Here is a 19,251-nt window from a genome sequence, read left to right on the forward strand (position 1 = left end):
CAATATTAAAACTACCCCACAAAGGCTAAAAAATAGTTCAATTATTAAGTCTCTGTGCATGAATTTACCCACCCCCTAAATCATGAAAAGCACATAAAAAGTTAGATGATATTGGATATTTTACTGACAAACACGCTGTAAATTCATATTTCTGTCCTTTCTAAATATAATACGCTTGTTTGTTTTGGTTACAACTTAATCAAGCTGTTTCTAAGTAGGGCTAATTAGATGTAGCAGTTGAACAGAGGGAATCACCATTATCTTCTGTCTACATGCTGTTCTCCTTCACAAGCCAGCCAATCAGAACTGAACTCCCACTTTTCCTCTTCCCCCAAGTCTAGTAACAACATATCAGGAATCATATTCCATATATCATAATTCAACAGGACAGTTAAAAAGAAAACAACCCAAAACTTAAAGCTTTGGGACAAATGCATTTTAAAGTTTCATGTTGCTGTGAAAATCTAAGGATCATTGAAATTACTCCAAATTCTGTTAACCCATTATGTACTATAGTCCCGACGCTGTTATTTCCGGCGTGACTCCGCCCCTTTGCTTACGTCTTAGAAAGTAAAGGCTCTATGAAGTCTAGGTAGGTAGTACCGTTCGCCATTTTTGTTCTCACATTGCCGAGCTACCATACGAGGAATCTATTTGCCGCACCATTAAACATTATCATTTCGTAGCTCCTATGATAATAAAACAAACGCAATGTAATTCAGCAAATAATTGAGCGGCAAATAACGTCTTCGTGTGTTTTCTGCGAACGCCAAAAAAAGAGCTAAAATGGCGGGCAATTATGTTAAGTATTTATCGAGCCTTAAGAAATGAATCAGCGAATCACAAGACGCACACGTTTAAATGTAGGCGACCTGCAACGCGATTGGCTGCCGGAAATTAGAGCGACGGGACTATAGCGTGATCATATGGTTACAGATATACAACAATTGCCGCTTAAATTATTTTTTTTTCAATTAATTTTCATTGTTGGGAATGAAACTTGTTTTGATTTCATTCTGAATGTTAGCAAAACTGTCTCGTGAAATGGAAAGATTACTCTTTCACTCTACTGATGTCAGCTAAGTTTTGTTTATTCGTCATTGATTTGTCATGCTGCTTTTTGTAAGGAAGATGACACAATCAAGAGGAAAAGTTTTTTTTTTTTTTTTTTTTTTTTAATTCTTGTTCCTTTTTCATTGTTACTGGCACTTCTATCCTTTTGTTTAGAGATGCCTAACTGAATGGCGTTATGAAACTTGATGGAATACAATTTACTGTTCCAGTGTAGCCAGAAACATTCTTGTGTTACCATATGGTTGCACTAGTCTTTTATTAGTACATTTTTCTTTATGGCTGAATTATTTTGCGTATCAGGTTGTCTGTGACTACACTTACAATAATTGTGAAAGAGTGTTACTCGCAAAATGGATGAACAATTCAGTTGTAACTATAGGCTCAGCAGTACATGGAATCAATCCAATAACATCAGCTGATCGGTATTCACGCTCAGAAAAAAGAGAATCAAAGTTCAACTTCAAAACCTAATCACAATGTACAATACATATTTATGGGAGGAACTGACCTAATGGATGCAAATATAGGCACATATTTTATCGGAATTAGAGGTGAGAAATGGTGGTAACCTATATTCACCTGGATGGACACTGCAATGCCCGGCTACTCATGGGAGGGACTGGATCTAACATTCCTCATCTGAACTTCAGAAGGGAAATTGCGCAAACATATCTTCAGTGTTAGCAAAATATCCCTAAGGGTCTCAGAGGCCCTTCAATCTCGAAATCTGCTGATGTGAGGTTTGATCGAAGAGGTAATTTTCTTGAACCTGTCTCAGAGAATAAAAAGCAGAGATGTGCAGGCAAATTCTGCTCAAGTGTAGGTCGCACACAATGCAAGGAATGTAAAGTTGAACTATGTGTATCATGTTTGTGGCTTTCCAAACGAAGTAAGATTCAAGTACGTAAAAAGAATAATTTTTTCAGGAAAAGAAACGTATCCTTAGCCATCGGTGTGGCTCAGTCAGTTAAGGTGCTTGTTTGCCGGTCTGAAGTTGCGTTCAGGCGCGGGTTCGATCACCACTTGGACTGATTACCTGGTTGGATTTTTTCCGAGGTTTTTCTCAACCGTAAGGTAAATGCCAGGTAATCTATGGCAAATCCTCGGCCTCATCTCGCCAAATACCATCTCGCTATCACCAATCTCGACGCTAAATAACCTAGCAGTTGATACAGTGTCGTTAAATAACCAACTAAAAAAAAAAGTATCCTTACAGTTCATATCTGTTTTTATAAAATGTACATGTATAGGACTAGTGTGACCATATAGTCACGGCCTACATTGTTAAAAATTAAAAAAAAAAAAAAAAAAATACTGATTGTTTTGGTTAGATTACGATATATTTGTTCCAAATTAGGTAGAAAATGTGGAAAAAATGAAGATGAAAAATTCCGTCCTTATGAGTTAATGTTTCATATATACTGTAAGTTTCCAATTAGAGTGATACTAATAGGATTTCTCATAGCAACATGAAACTTTAAAAGGAGTTCTCAAAATTTTTAATTCCGAGTTGTTTTGCTTTTGAACTTGCCCGTAGGTATGTTCTCTTGTAATTTCAGCATGGGCAGCATGACATGCTCCCATTTCATGTTTTAGTAAAGAATCCTGTCTGACTGACCGTTGAGTGAAAAATTGTTTAAACAATAGTATTGGTAGAAATAAATGATCACTAGAGAATTATCTTTCATTGAGAACAAGCGAAGAGGATGTGTAGTCATAGACAAAGAACTATTCCTCTCAATCCAATCACCACTTCTGGCTAGCCTTAGTACAGATCTCTCATCTGTTATGAAAACTACATTCATTTACAGATTTCTTACTCTTTAAAAATTCGGTACATACTTTTCGTAATTTGTTAGGAATATAAATTTTTGAGAAAGAGGGTGGGGGAAGGAAGATATATCTCACTATAAGTGTATGTACATGTACAAACACATAAACTTGAAAGGAACTGTTAATATAAGGAATGGGGATGGTGTGTTTTTACTTCACACAAATGTAATCATATTACGTATACAATAAAAATTGAAAAACACAATTTCTTTACAAAGTGCTACATTTCATAACAAATATCTAATCTGTCATTATTGATATGTCTCATCATAAACTTGCGTGACATCACTTACAACTATGTATGTAGCTTATGAGTGGGCTATTAAAACTGAATCTCCAGAACGATATCTTCATCTATAACTAACTTTGTTGATTAACAGCATCTAATCATTCTTAAAATTATTTAATTAAAAGACTTTACATCTTGAATTAAAGTATGTTTTATAAATGTTCATTGTTCTAGTGCATTAAGTACAGAATTTCAAGCAGTTCATCTTAACAGCTTTCCTTGTCTAACAGCTACGCATTAAGGAAGCCTTCTCGAAAGTTTGAATTGAATACATTGTTACACCAGCATGAGCACCTTATCTGAAACTTCACAGCATCGTTATGGTCAGTATGTTCATACAGTACTTGTTGATATGTATTCTACTTAAATCTAATATTTCCTGCACAATGCATTAAAAATATTCGTGTAACATCTAGAAAATCCTAACACATTCAATATAATAGTTGAAATTCATAATTTCTAACAATCATTATACAAGGCTTTTCAACATACTGACCTTGAAAGAGGACTCCATTTCTATATATTATCTGTGTTTAGCTTGATGCTGGATGGAATGCACTAGAACAAACAATCCTGATACTGTTTGGGAACTGTCATTCTAAGTGATTCGTTCCATTTGGAAGAGCTTGCTCTGCAAGAACAGGTTCTGTGTACACCTCACACCACACTGGACAGTGCTCGCTCGCTGGACCACCCCACATCCAACCTCTTGGAATGGCAAGATGGTTCAAACCTTGCCGGATCATACCGCTCACCCCTACCACAAAAAGACAGTATCCTTAACTTTGCAGGGCAAATACAAGTATTCACAATAGAGTTCTATCATTGCTTAGTGTTTACTCAAAAACCTCACAGGAGTGAAGACTGAATGGAGCAAGGAAACGGTTACTGAAGTAGATAATGATGATAATAATAACACCCCCACTACTTCTTCTTCTTCTTCTTCTTAATTGTATTAATTGCATACAGACGTATTTATGGTTTTATTATTTTTAAAGTGCATGCAGATTTATTTCTGTAAATAATCTCTATATTTAATAAAGTATTTTGTGCGAGATCGTGCGTATTTGCTTGCTTTCAGCACAAAACCAATACGCGGTAAGTGTGAAATACCACATTCAGTATTCCCAACGTAACACACATAACAATTTCCCTCTTCTTACCGCTTAAGCGCGACATTCATTTAACTGCTTTAGGCTTTTAACATATGATTTTTAGAGAAGTTTAACATAGTAATAATTATAAATTGGAAACTTACCACTGCAATTTCACCTAAATTGCACTGTTAATTATTGTTTTTAAATATTTGCAAAAATTAAGTAAACTCTACTACTCCACTAAAGTTATTGCATTCGTGATGCAAGTAACATTAAGGAAGCCGTGAAAAAATCAACAAGATTCCAGATGCCGATATTACTACTGCAATATGTTATATAAATAATATTGTTAAAATATTAAAATGAAAAATAAATCATTACATAACCTTACCGTTTGTTTTAAGTTCGCATTTATAGACTGGGGGAAAAAAAAGACAGACGTATATCACGGCCTGCTGCAATATAGTAAACACAGAAAACATTTTATAGCAACAATGTTGAAGAGAGATATTTTTGTTTTCCAAAATTGCCGTCATTGAACAGAAATCAAGATGGAGATTTCATTGCAACTAATTAGAAATTCCTCTTTCAGGTATGTAATAAACGATCTTCACACAAAATAATGTATGATACACGCTTTTTCAATCTTTTCCTCGAACATGAAAACATTAACATACCGCTCTTGTAACGCATATTACTATTGAATCTTCTTCTAATGGTTTTCTGGTTGGGGTGCTCTAGCACATTTGAAATTTAGCGACACAATACATTCATGCAAATTTGATTAATTAAGGGGCTAGGTACAATTTACAGCAGTAATATTTTGGAAATATTCAACAGTTTTTTTCCTCCATTACCATGTCTTGTACAGTAATGAAAATTAGTTTGTGTAAAACACTGTCCTTCTGCTATATGAAAAAAAAATATTTTTACGATTTAAAAATAATTATTTACACTTTTTTTTTTCAAAATTCATTTCACTCTGCAGTGACGAAGCATTTCCCACATAACTAAAAAACTAGCCAACATTCTGCGGCGATGAAATTTTTGTGTATTTATACATGTCATATCTACAAAATGATGCAAGATCACTTGTCTACCTTTGATAGATTGTCTGATAAAAAATAAACTAATTTAAAAAAATGGTCAAATATCAGTATTTTCTTCTAACACAAAACAAATAAAAATATTATTTATTAAGGAATGTAGTAGAAAGAGCATGATATTTTTAAATATGAGTTTCAGTAATAAAATAAAAGCGAGAGAACATGAAAAAGATAACAAGTTTATGAGTTATGAGGGAAACGCTTTATCACTGCACAGTGAACTGCCACCAATTCGAATTTTGAAAAAAAATATTCATATATTTTTTTTTTAAATCGTAAAAATATTTTTTTTTCATATAGCAGAAAGACAGTGTTTTACAGATACCAATTTTCATTATTGTACAAGATATAGTAATGGAGGAAAAAATTGTTGAATATTTCGAAAAATTTTACTGCTTTAAGCTGTACCTAACCCCTTAAGAAGCTACTTCCCTCCCTCTTATTATGTTCAGTATATTCAGATTATTCAGTTTACTCATTGTATACGTTTGTTATTGCGGTAGTCATTAATAATATCACTAAATTATTAGTCATATATACTTCTAAAAGTACAAAATGCAAAACTAAAGTGACTAAAAGAGATAAAGACAGGAAAATCCAACATCCCTAGCTCAGATGTGGAAACACTTGGAGTGGCCATTGCCTTATATGGGATTTCAAGGCTGTTATTAGTCACATTAGTCTTACACTTACTTAAAATTTGGAGTGGTACAATTAATAACGAAGTGAATATGAACTTTATTGTACCTGTAAACTGAAGCTGCATCTCGGAGTTAAGAAATATATTATCTGAGTAATGACAAGATTGAGAATCACTACTGCAGCTATTAGTGTTTGATGATATTGGAATGACACTCTTGTATTGCAACCTGGATATCTCATGTTCTTCTGCAAGAAATTCAATCAAACATCACTCAATTAGAATTTAGACTATTAAACATGGAGTTCCTCGAGGATCAATTTTAGGTCCATCATTGTTCCTAGTTTATATTCATGATTTGCCTCAACCATAAATAACATATCCCATGTAATCTTATTTGCAAATTATACAAGTGTGATTATCTCAAGAAAACAATATGTCCACTTTATAAAAACTTCTAAAACAGTGTTAATTCTAATGACTGATTGGTTTCAGTGTAAATAAACTGGCATTTGATGTTGATAAAATCAGTGTAATCAAATTTAGTACACGTAATAGTGTCCAGTTTTCCTACAATATTACATTAAATGGAACTAACCTTAAAAATCTATAACTATAAAGTTTCTTGGTTTTAAACTGAATGATCACTTGAACTAGAAAACACAACAAAATATATTACTCCTATATTGAACTCTGCCTGTTATGCAATAAGAATCTTATCTTCTTTTGGCGATATAAACAAGCTTAAAATGACACATTTTGCATATTTCCATTCTATAGATAAGTATGGATTAATACTTTGGGCTAACTCATCTGAAGTTACAAACATATTTTTGTTTTACAAAAGGAAGTCCTAAGAATAATGACAGGTGTTCATAAAAGAAATCGTGTAAAAAGATTTTACCTTGTGAGTACATTATTTTCCTGATTATGTATTATATTAAAAATCAAGATACATCATTTAGTACTAGTCAGAACATTCATACTTTTAGTACAAAAAAAAAAAAAAAAAAAACAACAAATCAGAACTCTATCTATTCTCTGTTAGTCTCAACTGTTATAGAAAGAGTTCACTATTCATGTAATACAGTCTTCAATGCTCTGCCTCATTATCTCAAAGCTCTGATGGACCAAGAGAAAAGTTTAGAAGAGAATTAACAACATTTCTTCACACACATACCCTCTACTAATATGATGAATTGTTTATGCTTGTAAATTGAATTAATCTGCTTACTATGTATATTTTTGTATAATGTTTTACCGCTTCCAAAACTCAAAATTATAAGCTAAAAAAAATGTTTCATTGTACACTTCTTACATATTAAGAAAATATTCAAGTGCAATGTCTTTCAAGTAATTAAATGTACTTCTCCTAAAACATACCTTGATTCTGTGACAGTCCTGTGAAGTCCCCAAGAATAATAAGCATATCAGTTTGTTTCACATGGCCTTGGAGAACTTTCTCTATACTGTTGATATCACTCTTCTGTATATACATATTTAACAACGATATTCTTAGTTCCCCAACCTACGAAGAAATATCAAAGAATTTTAAAAATATTTCACTAGAAACATGAGAAGTCGATTCTTTCATTGCGACTGTAATACTCATAGGTAGGCTACTATTAACTAAATTGATTTGTTCGATAGTAGATCGTAAATGTCGAATAAATAATTCGATAGTTTTCATTTTGCTTCCACTGTTTTCCAAATGATAAAACATTTCGATAATTCTGAATAATCAAATTATTTTATAGTGTCTGTTTTAGTATAGATTTCCTTTCTGTGTGCGAACAGTGAAGGCTGTAAGTAAAAAACGACCATTATAAAATGATCTATAATAAATTAAATGTTGAAAGATACAGTGTTCGCTCAGCGGCTAGAGCATATTTTTTTCCTCAGTGAAGATCTGAATTGAAATCTGAGCCCAAGGAAACAAATTTGGGGTTGAGACAGATTTTATTTGGGTATATCCATTTGTCCGACATCATTCTATTAGTCCACACCTGTGGAGTAACGGTTAGCGCATCTAGCCACAAAACCAGGTGGCCCGGGTTCCATTCCTGGTTGGGGCAAGTTACCTGGTTGAAGTTTTTTCCGGGGTTTTCCCTCAACTCTATATGAGCAAATGCTGGGTAACTTTCGGTGTTGGACCCCGGACTCATTTCACCGGCATTATCACCATCTCATTCAGATGCTAAATAACCTAAGATGTTGATAAAGCATTGTAAAATAACATAATAAAGTAAAAAAAAAAATCATTCTACTAAATGTTCATAATATGCAATAATTTTTTCGCCAACAGAGTAGCAATGATAAACTATTGCAATGAACTATCTTCTTCAGGAGACCAAACCCTATGAGATCCTTACAGAGAATGTTACACAGTAAAAGCAACCATGGGTATTCCTGTTGTTAGCATCAATGCTTGAGTAATTTGAGTATAAACACTAAATAAGCAAGTAAACGAAGAAATGAAAGCTGAGTGAATATTAATATAATGAAAATTGGCAATGTGTAAAGAAAACTTTAAATTAAGCTTATAACTTTAAACAATTATTCTTTGAACATACACACATTCATGACAGTGGTATGAAAAAGGAATATGTCGCATGCATTACAAAAGAATGGCTGTTTAATACAAATACTTGATTATTAGAAACCACAATCTGGAGGGAAAAAAAAACATTCGTTTTGAAGCATTACAGTATATAATCTACAGCTTGTGTTAGACAAAATCTGGAAACAAACATAAAACAATGCAGATGTGAATGACATTTACAGACCTGTGAAAAGAGAAGTCAACACAAGTGTGTAGGGGAAACAGTGATACATTTTCAATGCATTGTGATTATCAAAATTTCTGTATCACGAACATCTGCGAACTGATGAGTAATTGTAGCCCTTTCTTTTTTAAGTACTGTACATATATTTGCGATATAATAGTGCTGTTGTATTATTTCAGTATAATTTGTGTAACGCAAGTGGCAGTGATTTAATTAGTTCCCTATTAGTGTTAATATTAACACAGTCAGTGGACTGTAAGTTATTACAATAGTGTATAATGAATTTTTCTCCATACTGCACACATACCGGTATTTTTGACAACTTCTCTTTGTGCGAGATCTTAGATAGCAGGTTTTCAGTGTATCATGAATACAGTGTATCACAAATACAATACAATACAAAATAAAAAAAGTATTAAATAACATAAGATGAAATATGAGTAACACACTAACCTTAAACGTAGCAAGGAGTGCTTCTACTTTGGGTGCAGTGGGTGACACTGGACCAGTGACACAGAGTTCCTTCATTGAAATGAGTTCTACTGGACAGCTTGCATCATACAAAAACCCCAGACCATGGGAACCCTAAAAGGAAAATGCAAATTAAAACTGTTCCTAATTTGGGAAAGTAAGCCACAAATTACTTAGGTCTAATAATTACATGCAATTTATTAGCAAAATTATTAATATTTGCATTTACTTTATTTATAAAAACTCAGGTCCAATTTTGGTCGAAGAAAAAGAAAAAGAAAAAATCCCTTTGAAAATAAATTATTGACAAAGAATAATACTAATAAAGAGAGATAAAATAATACCACTACGAAAATACTTCACACACATTTGCGCCAAATACAATGACAGACCTTGTAAACTTCGTTTGAATCATGTGGCAGAGCAATCTTCCATTCTCTCTCATTGTCCTTCCAGTCTACAACACGTCGCAGTGTTGGACTATTTAATTCATCACAGATCTGTACACAAAAAGAAACTCAAAATGAACATAGACCCACAAGTAACAAAATTCAAAGCAAGCAATACTTCTATTTAATTTCCGTATAGATTAAAATTCATATGTACTTAATTCAATTCTAAATTATCTTATGTACGATATCATATGCAGATCCTTGTATGTTGATAAGTGAGTGATAGCTGTATGACCGGAAGGTTAATGCTGTCATTTATTTGTAAGTTACATTAGTGTTGTAATTATGACATTTTACTCTAGAGAGGATTGCACAAGAAATTATGCTCAGTACATAGCCTAGCTGTCTCCACATTGATTTATTAATGTTTTTTATAAGTTACTTTCAACTCTGAACCAAACTGATTGAATATTTCAGAAGCTTTCATGTGTAAGACATGTAAAAATCACAGGTTGGGAAATAACAATAACTTGTCTAATCTACAGGGTGTCAGACTCAAGGTGTTCATAAATTGTTTTAGGCATAACGCACAACACGACTAGGGACAGACACACAATACTTTTTTTCCCTGAAATTCTCTAACTCATAGTGCTGGTATTTTAGTTTAAGTAACAACTGGGAACAGCTAAAATAATAAATAGACATAGGTTGGGTGGACTGATTGGTACATTAATTCATACGATGCATCTGAGTGAAGAAACAAACATTTATAATACACGAATCTCTCGTGGATAGTTCATATCTCTTAGCTAGAGGGATGTGTTCGTATGAATGTTTCGATTGCCTGAGAGGGTTCGGTACTCGGTCCTTCCTTTCGTACTTTTTAATTTCGAATTTCGATTCTAGAATATTCTAATTAATAATACTTTAAAATAGAAATACACAATCCATCGTAACATCATATGAACCAGAATGTTCCATTGAAATATCTACAAAAGCTCAAATTCTATCATCAGTAATCATTCACAGTTCGAATCTCTGAAGCTCGTAACAGCAAAAGTGAAAGATGGCGAGAGAAGAATTGAATATAAGATGTTCCAGCAAGCAAACTACGTCGACGTCGTCAAACTCCATGCGGGTCGTATTTTGTTTTATTTTTATTTATGGATTTATTTTGCTAATAATTGTACCGGTAACATAAAATATAATATAAAAGATAAAACTACATCTTAGACCATATAGTCTGTCACAGTCTGAATCCAAGTTTTTTCTTGGTCTACCCAGGTTTTGACATTCTCATAGTAATGTCACTAGGAGTAACATATTCAAAATATTGTGACAGCTGGGTGTCGATTGTAAGGGATTCGAACGCGTATCCGCGACAGGGCGCGCAGCAGACGAAACGTTGGTCGCTTAGGTGTGGCGGCAAGGTCGGCCGGCGCAGAGGTTGCGCACGCATCTATTTCCTGTGGCATGTGCTGTGGCTTAGGGAGTAGAGTGGAGTGGGGAGAGAGCGACCGCGGCAGAGAGGAGAGATATCCGGATGATTCGAGAATGGACACACGCGGAAATCTCTAGATCGCGAACTTTCTCGCAACTATGGTGTGAATATAAATTACGCACGCAAGTGAACGTCAGTCAGTCAGTAAGCCAGTGTTGTTACAGGCAGATTGGATAGTAAGCGGGTTAGTCTTGTGTAGCAGTGAAGCCAGCTTTGAGACCAGAGTGCGACTTGAGTTGTGTCCGTAACTGTGGAGCCTGAAGCCCGGAGTTCGAGTGCAATGGACCGCAGTTGGGGGACCTGAGTTCGAAGTTCAGCGGATCGTCTCTGAAGGTCTGTGGTTCGAGATACTGTGAACTCGAGTGACTGAGCTAGAAGAACTGTGAACTGAGAACTGACAGTTCTGTGTTGTAAATAGTGCTTTGTGAATATTAGTTAAGATTAACAGTTCATTGTTGTTCGTAATAGTCCAAGTAAATTGTCATTGTCGTCTGTGGAGTGCACTAACGAATACCGTGTTACTGTGTGGAGAGCAAATCCCATTGTTGACGGGAGTGGAATTAAATTGTAGAAAGTGAAGAGTTATTGTTAAGAATAAAATTATATTGTTGTTCAGTATAAAAATTTACAATATGTTAAAATAAATTAATAAATTGTGTTAAAATTGTGTACTGTCTGTCTTTTTCAATACACACTGCTCATACTAAATGCAACAAACCGAATAAATTAATTTGAAGGATTGGATATCACTTGTGTATTAAGAAAACGATGTTATAGGAACTATAAGAAGAGCAAATGACTCGATAAAACATCACCCAAGACTGGAATAAACGTTGGAGAGGAGAAAGAAAATAAATAATTAACATAACAGATTGACAGCACGTGTTTAATATAAAATTAACATACGAAGATTAAATTCGTAAAATTGATGTGATGATGTCAGTGAACATTACACCTACGAAATCATTAAATACTTCCCACAGGTCTCGACTGTTACTTGGACTATCTATGCAGAAATGAATGACTTAAGTCAGACACCCTGTATAAAGGTCAGTCTACACATGACATGAGAAAGTTTTACCTGTTTTAGAGAGACGGTATCAACTAGTTCCTGGACAGCAATCACAGATAAGCTGCAAAGAAAAACAAAACGTTTTTCGAAATTACTTAAATTTTCATAGATCACATATACAGTAGCATGCAAACTAATCCGAACAACGTAATTACTTATGCAAAAACACTCAAACGGGATAAAAAAAAAAAAGGATCTAAGACATACCTCAGTAATCCATGTGGCCTCCCTTGTTCCTAATAACAGCTCTGAGACGATTTGGCATGGATTCCACTAATTTCCCACAATATTCTTCATTTCTTCATCGCGAAACCATACACCAATGAGGGCAGAAATCATCTTCTCCTTTGTAGAACAATCCATTTTTTGCATTCTTCTTTTACAAATTGACCACAAGTTCTCAATGGGGTTGATGTCGGGTGAGTTGCCTGGCCAGGGGAGTACCTGAATATTCTTCTTGTTGAAGAATTCTGTAGTTTTTCGAGACGTATGGCATGGTGCCAGGTCTTGTTGGAACACACCTCTGCCATCCGGAAATGATTTTTGCAGCTGGGGTACGATTCTGGTTTCCAATAAGTGAATATATTTGTCAGAATTCATCATTCCCTTGATAGGTATTAATGCTCCAGGCCCTTCATGTGTAAAACAACCCCAAAACATTACTTTAGGGGGGTATTTGGGTGCTTGTTGGAGATGAGCTGCTGTTACTTTTTCGGATCTTTTCCGTACGTAAGAAACACGGTGGCCGTGGACCTCGAAATGAGACTCATCGGAAAAAAGTACATTCTTCCAGTCATTCACTGTCCAGTGTTGATGTAATTTTGCCCACATTAAGCGTTTTTTGCACATAACAGGGGTTAGCAGTTGCTTCTTAATAGGCTTACAAGCCCTTCGTCCAGCTTCCAAAAGCCTACGCCGCACTGTTATGACGTGAATATTCGCCCCAATTGTAGCCATTAACTCGCGGGTTAAGTCGACAGCAGTTAGTCTAGGATTTAATTTACTTTTCCTGACAATTAAACGATCATCTGCAGGTGATGTCTTCCTTTTCCGGCCACAGTTTCCTTTTTTCTGGGGTGTGATGGATTCAGTCTCCCTGTATCGTTTTATGATCGAATTAACAGTAGCCAAACCAATGTGACATTCTGCAGCAATTTGTCTCTGTGTCATAGAAGAATGCTCTGCTAATGTTATAATTTTAGACCGTTTTCGTGGAGTTGTATCCATTTTTGAAGACGACAGAATGTACACAGGATTGCAGTATTAAGTCTTCAACACAACTGAAATGCTTATAAGTACAAAACGACAGGCAAAATGTCACATATTATAAAAAAAATAATGACAGACCTTCAACAATGGAATTACACGTATTACAGATGTCAATTAAAGCGATATGAGCAGCTGTGAGGTCAACAATGACAGAAAATGTAAAAATATGTCGTGTTCGGATTAATTTGCACGCTACTGTATTTCACAATACTTGTCTGAAACTTCACTTTTATTGTGAACTCTCTCGTCAAAGTGAAAACCGGAGAAGTTAAGTAAAAATAAAATATCTAGTCACTGTGTTTTTTTTTTTTTCCTTTTGTATGGACGAGGTGCCCGAAGGCTAACACTGCAGCATCTAATGAGCTCAATGTGCCTCACCACTCCTATGCTTACAAGGAAACCTTCAAGAACCTTTCATGTTTCAATTTTAGTACAAAGGAAGATGTTGGAATGAAAGAGCGAATACCAAAAAATTGGCTTATTATGTGAACTACAAGGTCCTCAAAAGGAGGTGTAAAAATATTGAAAATTGCTTGAGTAGCCCAATGGCTGTACTCATATATTTGCTTTCTGAGGCCTGAAGCGTTCCCTCCCCTCCTGTGTGGATGCTATAGCATCTAGCTTATCATATCAGGCACCCTGCAAGCATGCATGCAAGTATAAGATTCCATGTTGTCGCATACTGATGCAGACCTATACATGTTTTATTATGTCTTCAATATAATATCACTGGATCCATTAAATGTTCTTCGACTTGCTATGAAATATTTTCGCGAGAGAAATGTTGAAGAAACAGCTTTTTTATTGACTACCGGTATCTATACAGTTAACTTGTTCCCTTAATGAAGAAACGCGTTTCGGAATAATGTATCCCATCTTCAGTACTCCTATTGATATTAACTACATTGTGGCAAGTCCACGATTTTCAATATCATTATACCTTATTATGTTCATGTTAGGTTTACATTACTGAATTTTGATTTTACATTCACTTGTTAAATAAATATCGTACAAATTTATTATTTTTATTATTATTATATTATTATTATTATTATTATTATTATTATTATTTACATGTTGATTCATAAACCACATATTATTTACTTATTTATTCTAGTAGCCTTTATACCTACTGTGTATATATATATATATATATATATATATATATTCTTTTATGGGAAATCCTAATATATCGGTTAAAATCATTACATATAATACAGTGAAACCTGTTCAAATCGGAACCTGAATAATCCGGAATCCTGTCTATTTCGGAACAATTTATTGGTCCCGGCGAAATTTGTATGTATTATGCGTAATTTTTCCTGAATAAAACGGAAACTGTCCAACGCGGAAACGGAAACTGTCTGCTACTGTTCAAAATGGAAACAATATTTTGGACACACTATATTTTGAAACAGCGTGTAATTTCAAGGAATATACGAAATATGTAGGTCACTAAGATAAAAACAAGTTTCTTTGCAAAATTCTAGAGGGTACGAGGGTGTGTTGGCCTGTCGGTCATAAATTTTATTACCCTGTTGACTAGGCAGACGAGTCCCTTCAAAGATTTTCAATGCTTCACACCCGTATACTGTCGTAGCTAAACAGAGCGCAAGTGTAGTGATTTACGGGTAATAAAAAAGTTGCATAAAATGTGGCATTAACATTAAGTGATGAAGTAAAAGTTATCGAGATAAAGGGAAATTAGAAACAAAGTGTATGTGAAATAATATTGAAGTACAGTTGTGGAAAACTCAGGTGTGACACTTTAAAAAATAAAGATCATAATGAGTGAGTGGCGTGCGGCCAATATTGGTGACACAAAAGGAACCAGAAAGCAACTGTTTATGTGGAAATAAATGAATGTTGTGGGAGTGGATTCTTCATGACCTTTCAAAGAATATGCCACTTTCTGGATCTATTCTGCAAAGCAAGCTATTGAACTGGGAAAGAAATTAAATAAACCAGAATTCAAGGCTTGTAATAGATGGCTCCTAGTCCAATTAATTAATAATGTGCAGTGATATGCAGTACAGTGTTAGAGTATAGTGTTAGATATTAAATAGAATGAGATTAATAAACTTAGGAATGTTTAATGACTAATGAGTGAGTTAGGATAATATTTATACAGAAAATAAGATTTTAGTCAAGATGATTCACCAACGTAATAAGCGACACAAAGCTGATTTAATGTGATGAGTGTTAAATGGAATATTTTGTACTTCTTGCAATTTGCGGTATGCCATTTTGTTTTTAATGTATATGAATGACAAAATATTCCATTTTAATGTCACACCTGAATAACACGGAAACCTGCCCACAACGGAAAAAAAATTAGGACCATGTCACTTCCGTCTTGAACAGGTTTCACTGTACAAATGTCACTCCCATATGGTGAGTAAAATTGTTTAAATTATCATATACACAGATAGCTTAATGTCACTGTATTTATTTGATCACATTGTGAATTCTTGTATAATAGTTTGAATGTGGTTTACTTTATGTGTGAATGCCATTCTGTTTTGAAATATTGTTTCATTTAATTATTACAATTTAGAATACTGTAGGTTTTCTTTTTTGTTTCAGGTATTTGTTGCCTGCCATTTTTTCCTTCACTGTGATGTTGAGGGAAGAGCAACAGACGACATTATACTGTATATTCAAACCTGTCTTCAATACTATACTACAAGTTTTTATAAACGAATAATAGTTGATCTTTCTATATCTATTGTTTTTTTTTTTTAATTTGTACAGTTGTTGTACATGTATTGTAAGTTCTGGACCTCCATTATCAGCTGCTAGAGCAGCAGCATATCTTCAAGTAAAGATTGTACATAGTAGAGTATATATGAATACGTGAAGATAACTGTACACACAATGTAAATACCGTTACTATTGTCATACATATATAAAGCATTGTATCATACTCTTAACTATTGTGTGTATTTAAGGTCATTTGTATCACTGTGTAAATGCAGTCATCTAATGGATGTCCATTATGTGTCTACTAGATCAAAATATTATTCAGTTTTTATTTCAATAATATTCTTTTATAAATTTAAAATGACGAGTGTGACAATATTTTGTAAATGTTATATAATATCGAAATTACTTTCAGTATATAGTTCAGTGATACAGCTCCATCTCTTACTTCCTTCCTACGGTTTCGATGCAATGTAAACATCATGAGCTGGCAAAGTGTGTGCGTGTCTATCTAGTATGAGGCTACTCAACTTATTTCAACCGATGTTACCTCCAAAAGAAGGGTCTGACAGTGTAGGTAAATGGGCTAATTTTTTGTTATATGACTTTTCTTAACAAGACTTTTCAATGTGCAGAGATTGGAAAAGAATCTCAACATGACACAGTTAAAGGTTTCCTTGTTAGAATAATTTTTTAAGTTCAAATGGCTCTAAGCCATGTGGTGTCATCTCTCGATTCGGCTATGTATGCTTAAGGTTCTGATGAAATCCTATTAGAATGCTCTTCCATCCTCCTGGAAGCAAACTACCAGTATACCTCCTCAGACTAGATATGAGTCACAATACTACATTACTCCACACTGTTTTGGATGAATACTATTGAAATAATGATAATGAATACTGAAATAGGAAGTGACAGTCGAATGATGAAGGGAAATTAAAAAACCCCGAGAAAAACCTTCATTGACTTGGCGTTGTCTATCACAAACACTACTTCACATCACCAGAATTCAAGCCTGGTTTTGCAGTCATTGCAAGCTTGTGCTTTACCAACTGAACTAGTTTATTTTTAATTGAAAATATGCGGCACTGAAACTTACCTGTTTTCAAGAATTGTCCGACATACTATTTCCTTAACACCCGGGTTTTCCGCTTTTTCTAATGAGAAGTCTTGCAGATTCCAAGCGGCTATACGTAAAGCTAGTTTTCCATTACGTTCACCATGAAAATCTTCTTCTAGTATGGGACGTTGAGAATATGCTGATAAAAGTTCAAAAATATCTTTTCCTGGCAGAAAACCATTAGTTGAGCCATTTTTCATGGTGACTGGTAATACTTTTCTAGTTGCTAGAACAAAATTAATTTCATATATTTTTTTATTAATTTGTTTCAGAACTGCAGCTGAAAAGTACACAATACATGACAATGCAAGTGTACAACATACTTTATAATATAAAGTGTGTATATATATATATATGTGTGTGTGTGTGTGTGTGTGTGTATAAAGTATATATATATATATTATAGTCTTCTACCAAAATTAAAAATAATTATAATGTCCAAATATTAAATACTACAGAAAATTCCAATTGCAAAAATTTACTAGAAATTCCTGACCTACCACGTAAATCTGCTGTGGTCATGTTCAGACTCCTTATTGTCTGGGTAAACATTTACATAGGATTGGCATCCTGTCTACTCCAAATTGTGTATTGTGTTCTCAAGAAGAAAAAAAAATGGATATGAATCATTTAACACACTGCGAAGCACTTCAACAAAATACAAGTCTTACATCTAAATACTCGGAAGCAAGAGAGAAAATAACTCGACTTTTAAATCAAGAGCATTAGATACCTCTTTCAATTTTTCCTCATTCCAAGAAATCGTTCCTCTTCCACATCGTTTTTAAATGACACAGTAATATTTCCAAAATAGTACGCAAAAAATATTTTCAGGTTATTTTATTGTTTTAGGTGAAATTAAAATTTTTATTATAACTTCATTTCTTTTTGTATACAGTTAGTGGCCACTTTACTGATAACATCTTCACAAAAACTCTTGAAATATGGTGGTGCTCGTGTTAATGGTAGTAACAGTATTGTTGATAAAATAATGATGGTGGTGGTGTTGTTTAGTCAACTGTCTGAAGAAAGATTTGAACCTCATGAGTGACACCAATAAGGCATCACTCATGAAGCAACTAAGCCAAGATAGAGTGACTAGTTCCTTTCCCTCTCCATTTCATACATCACTGACTAGCTACAAATTACACTAGTCAGACTTCAGATGTACCGTAAACTGGGGTTACTTTGAACACAGAGGAAACTTTGAACATTTTTTTGGCTGCAAAAGGGTATCTGTCGGATACAGGGGGGGAGCCATTAATCCTTCCCATTGAAAGCTTTAAGGAACCAACCTGGACAAATACCCAATGTCCCATCCCTACCTTCCCGTGGTGCAGTTGTTAGTAAGCATAATTTTACGAGCTGAACTAAAGGGAGGGGCTACTCATCCATTAGCACTGGTCAGCTTGATGAGTTATTGACTGAATTTGGTATAATTTTCCTCTATCCAATACCTAATTCCCTCTTTACCCTTTCCTATCCAGTCCTCTGACTGAACTCTTACTTTCTTCGACCCCGACGGCATTAGAGCATTCCAGGCCTAGGGGTTCATTTCCCTTTCCTTCCTCCTCTTTCTGCTATGGCACTAAAATCGTCTTCCCCCGGCTTAAGGAGGGAAAGCTGGTGATCAAAAGATCTCCCAGCTAGGTCCAATGGACCCGTCGACCAACAGCAGGTGTGGTCCTCCAGACATTCTGGGGGTTGTGTGTGAATGAAGTGGCCACAAAAACGTTAAAATATGGTGTTCACTTAAATCGGCTACAACTTGCCATTTAACACTCAAACCAAGAAATGGATTCGGAACACCTCAAAATCTGTGCTTCAGTGGCTGGTCACGATAATATCTCTGAAAAATATTGGAGTGCAAGGGGTCAAATAACTTTACTGTCAAACGC

At 34.5% G+C, this 19,251-nt stretch overlaps 1 protein-coding gene across 4 annotated transcripts in view; it reads right to left on the bottom strand.

Moving 5' to 3' along the window:
• Window positions 1–3,365: 3,365 nt before the first annotated feature.
• The window catches only part of LOC138694738 (endonuclease/exonuclease/phosphatase family domain-containing protein 1-like), a 33,024-nt gene continuing 17,138 nt past the window's right edge, over window positions 3,366–19,251 (bottom strand). For 2 of the 4 annotated variants that reach the window (XM_069818756.1, XM_069818769.1), the window contains exons 6-12: window positions 17,333–17,579; window positions 12,271–12,322; window positions 9,689–9,796; window positions 9,279–9,410; window positions 7,423–7,567; window positions 6,147–6,287; window positions 3,641–3,953 (exon numbers count right to left, since the gene is read on the bottom strand). In XM_069818756.1, the coding sequence (XP_069674857.1) occupies window positions 3,790–3,953; window positions 6,147–6,287; window positions 7,423–7,567; window positions 9,279–9,410; window positions 9,689–9,796; window positions 12,271–12,322; window positions 17,333–17,579 (989 nt within the window). In that variant the 3' untranslated portion in view covers window positions 3,641–3,789. Of the gene's footprint in view, window positions 3,954–6,146; window positions 6,288–7,422; window positions 7,568–9,278; window positions 9,411–9,688; window positions 9,797–12,270; window positions 12,323–17,332; window positions 17,580–19,251 lie in introns of all 4 variants that reach the window. The other 2 variants (XR_011331010.1, XM_069818747.1) reach the window with 2 other exon arrangements.

This window comes from Periplaneta americana, chromosome 1 (genome assembly GCF_040183065.1).
Source record: "Periplaneta americana isolate PAMFEO1 chromosome 1, P.americana_PAMFEO1_priV1, whole genome shotgun sequence".
Lineage (NCBI taxonomy): Eukaryota > Metazoa > Arthropoda > Insecta > Blattodea > Blattidae > Periplaneta > Periplaneta americana.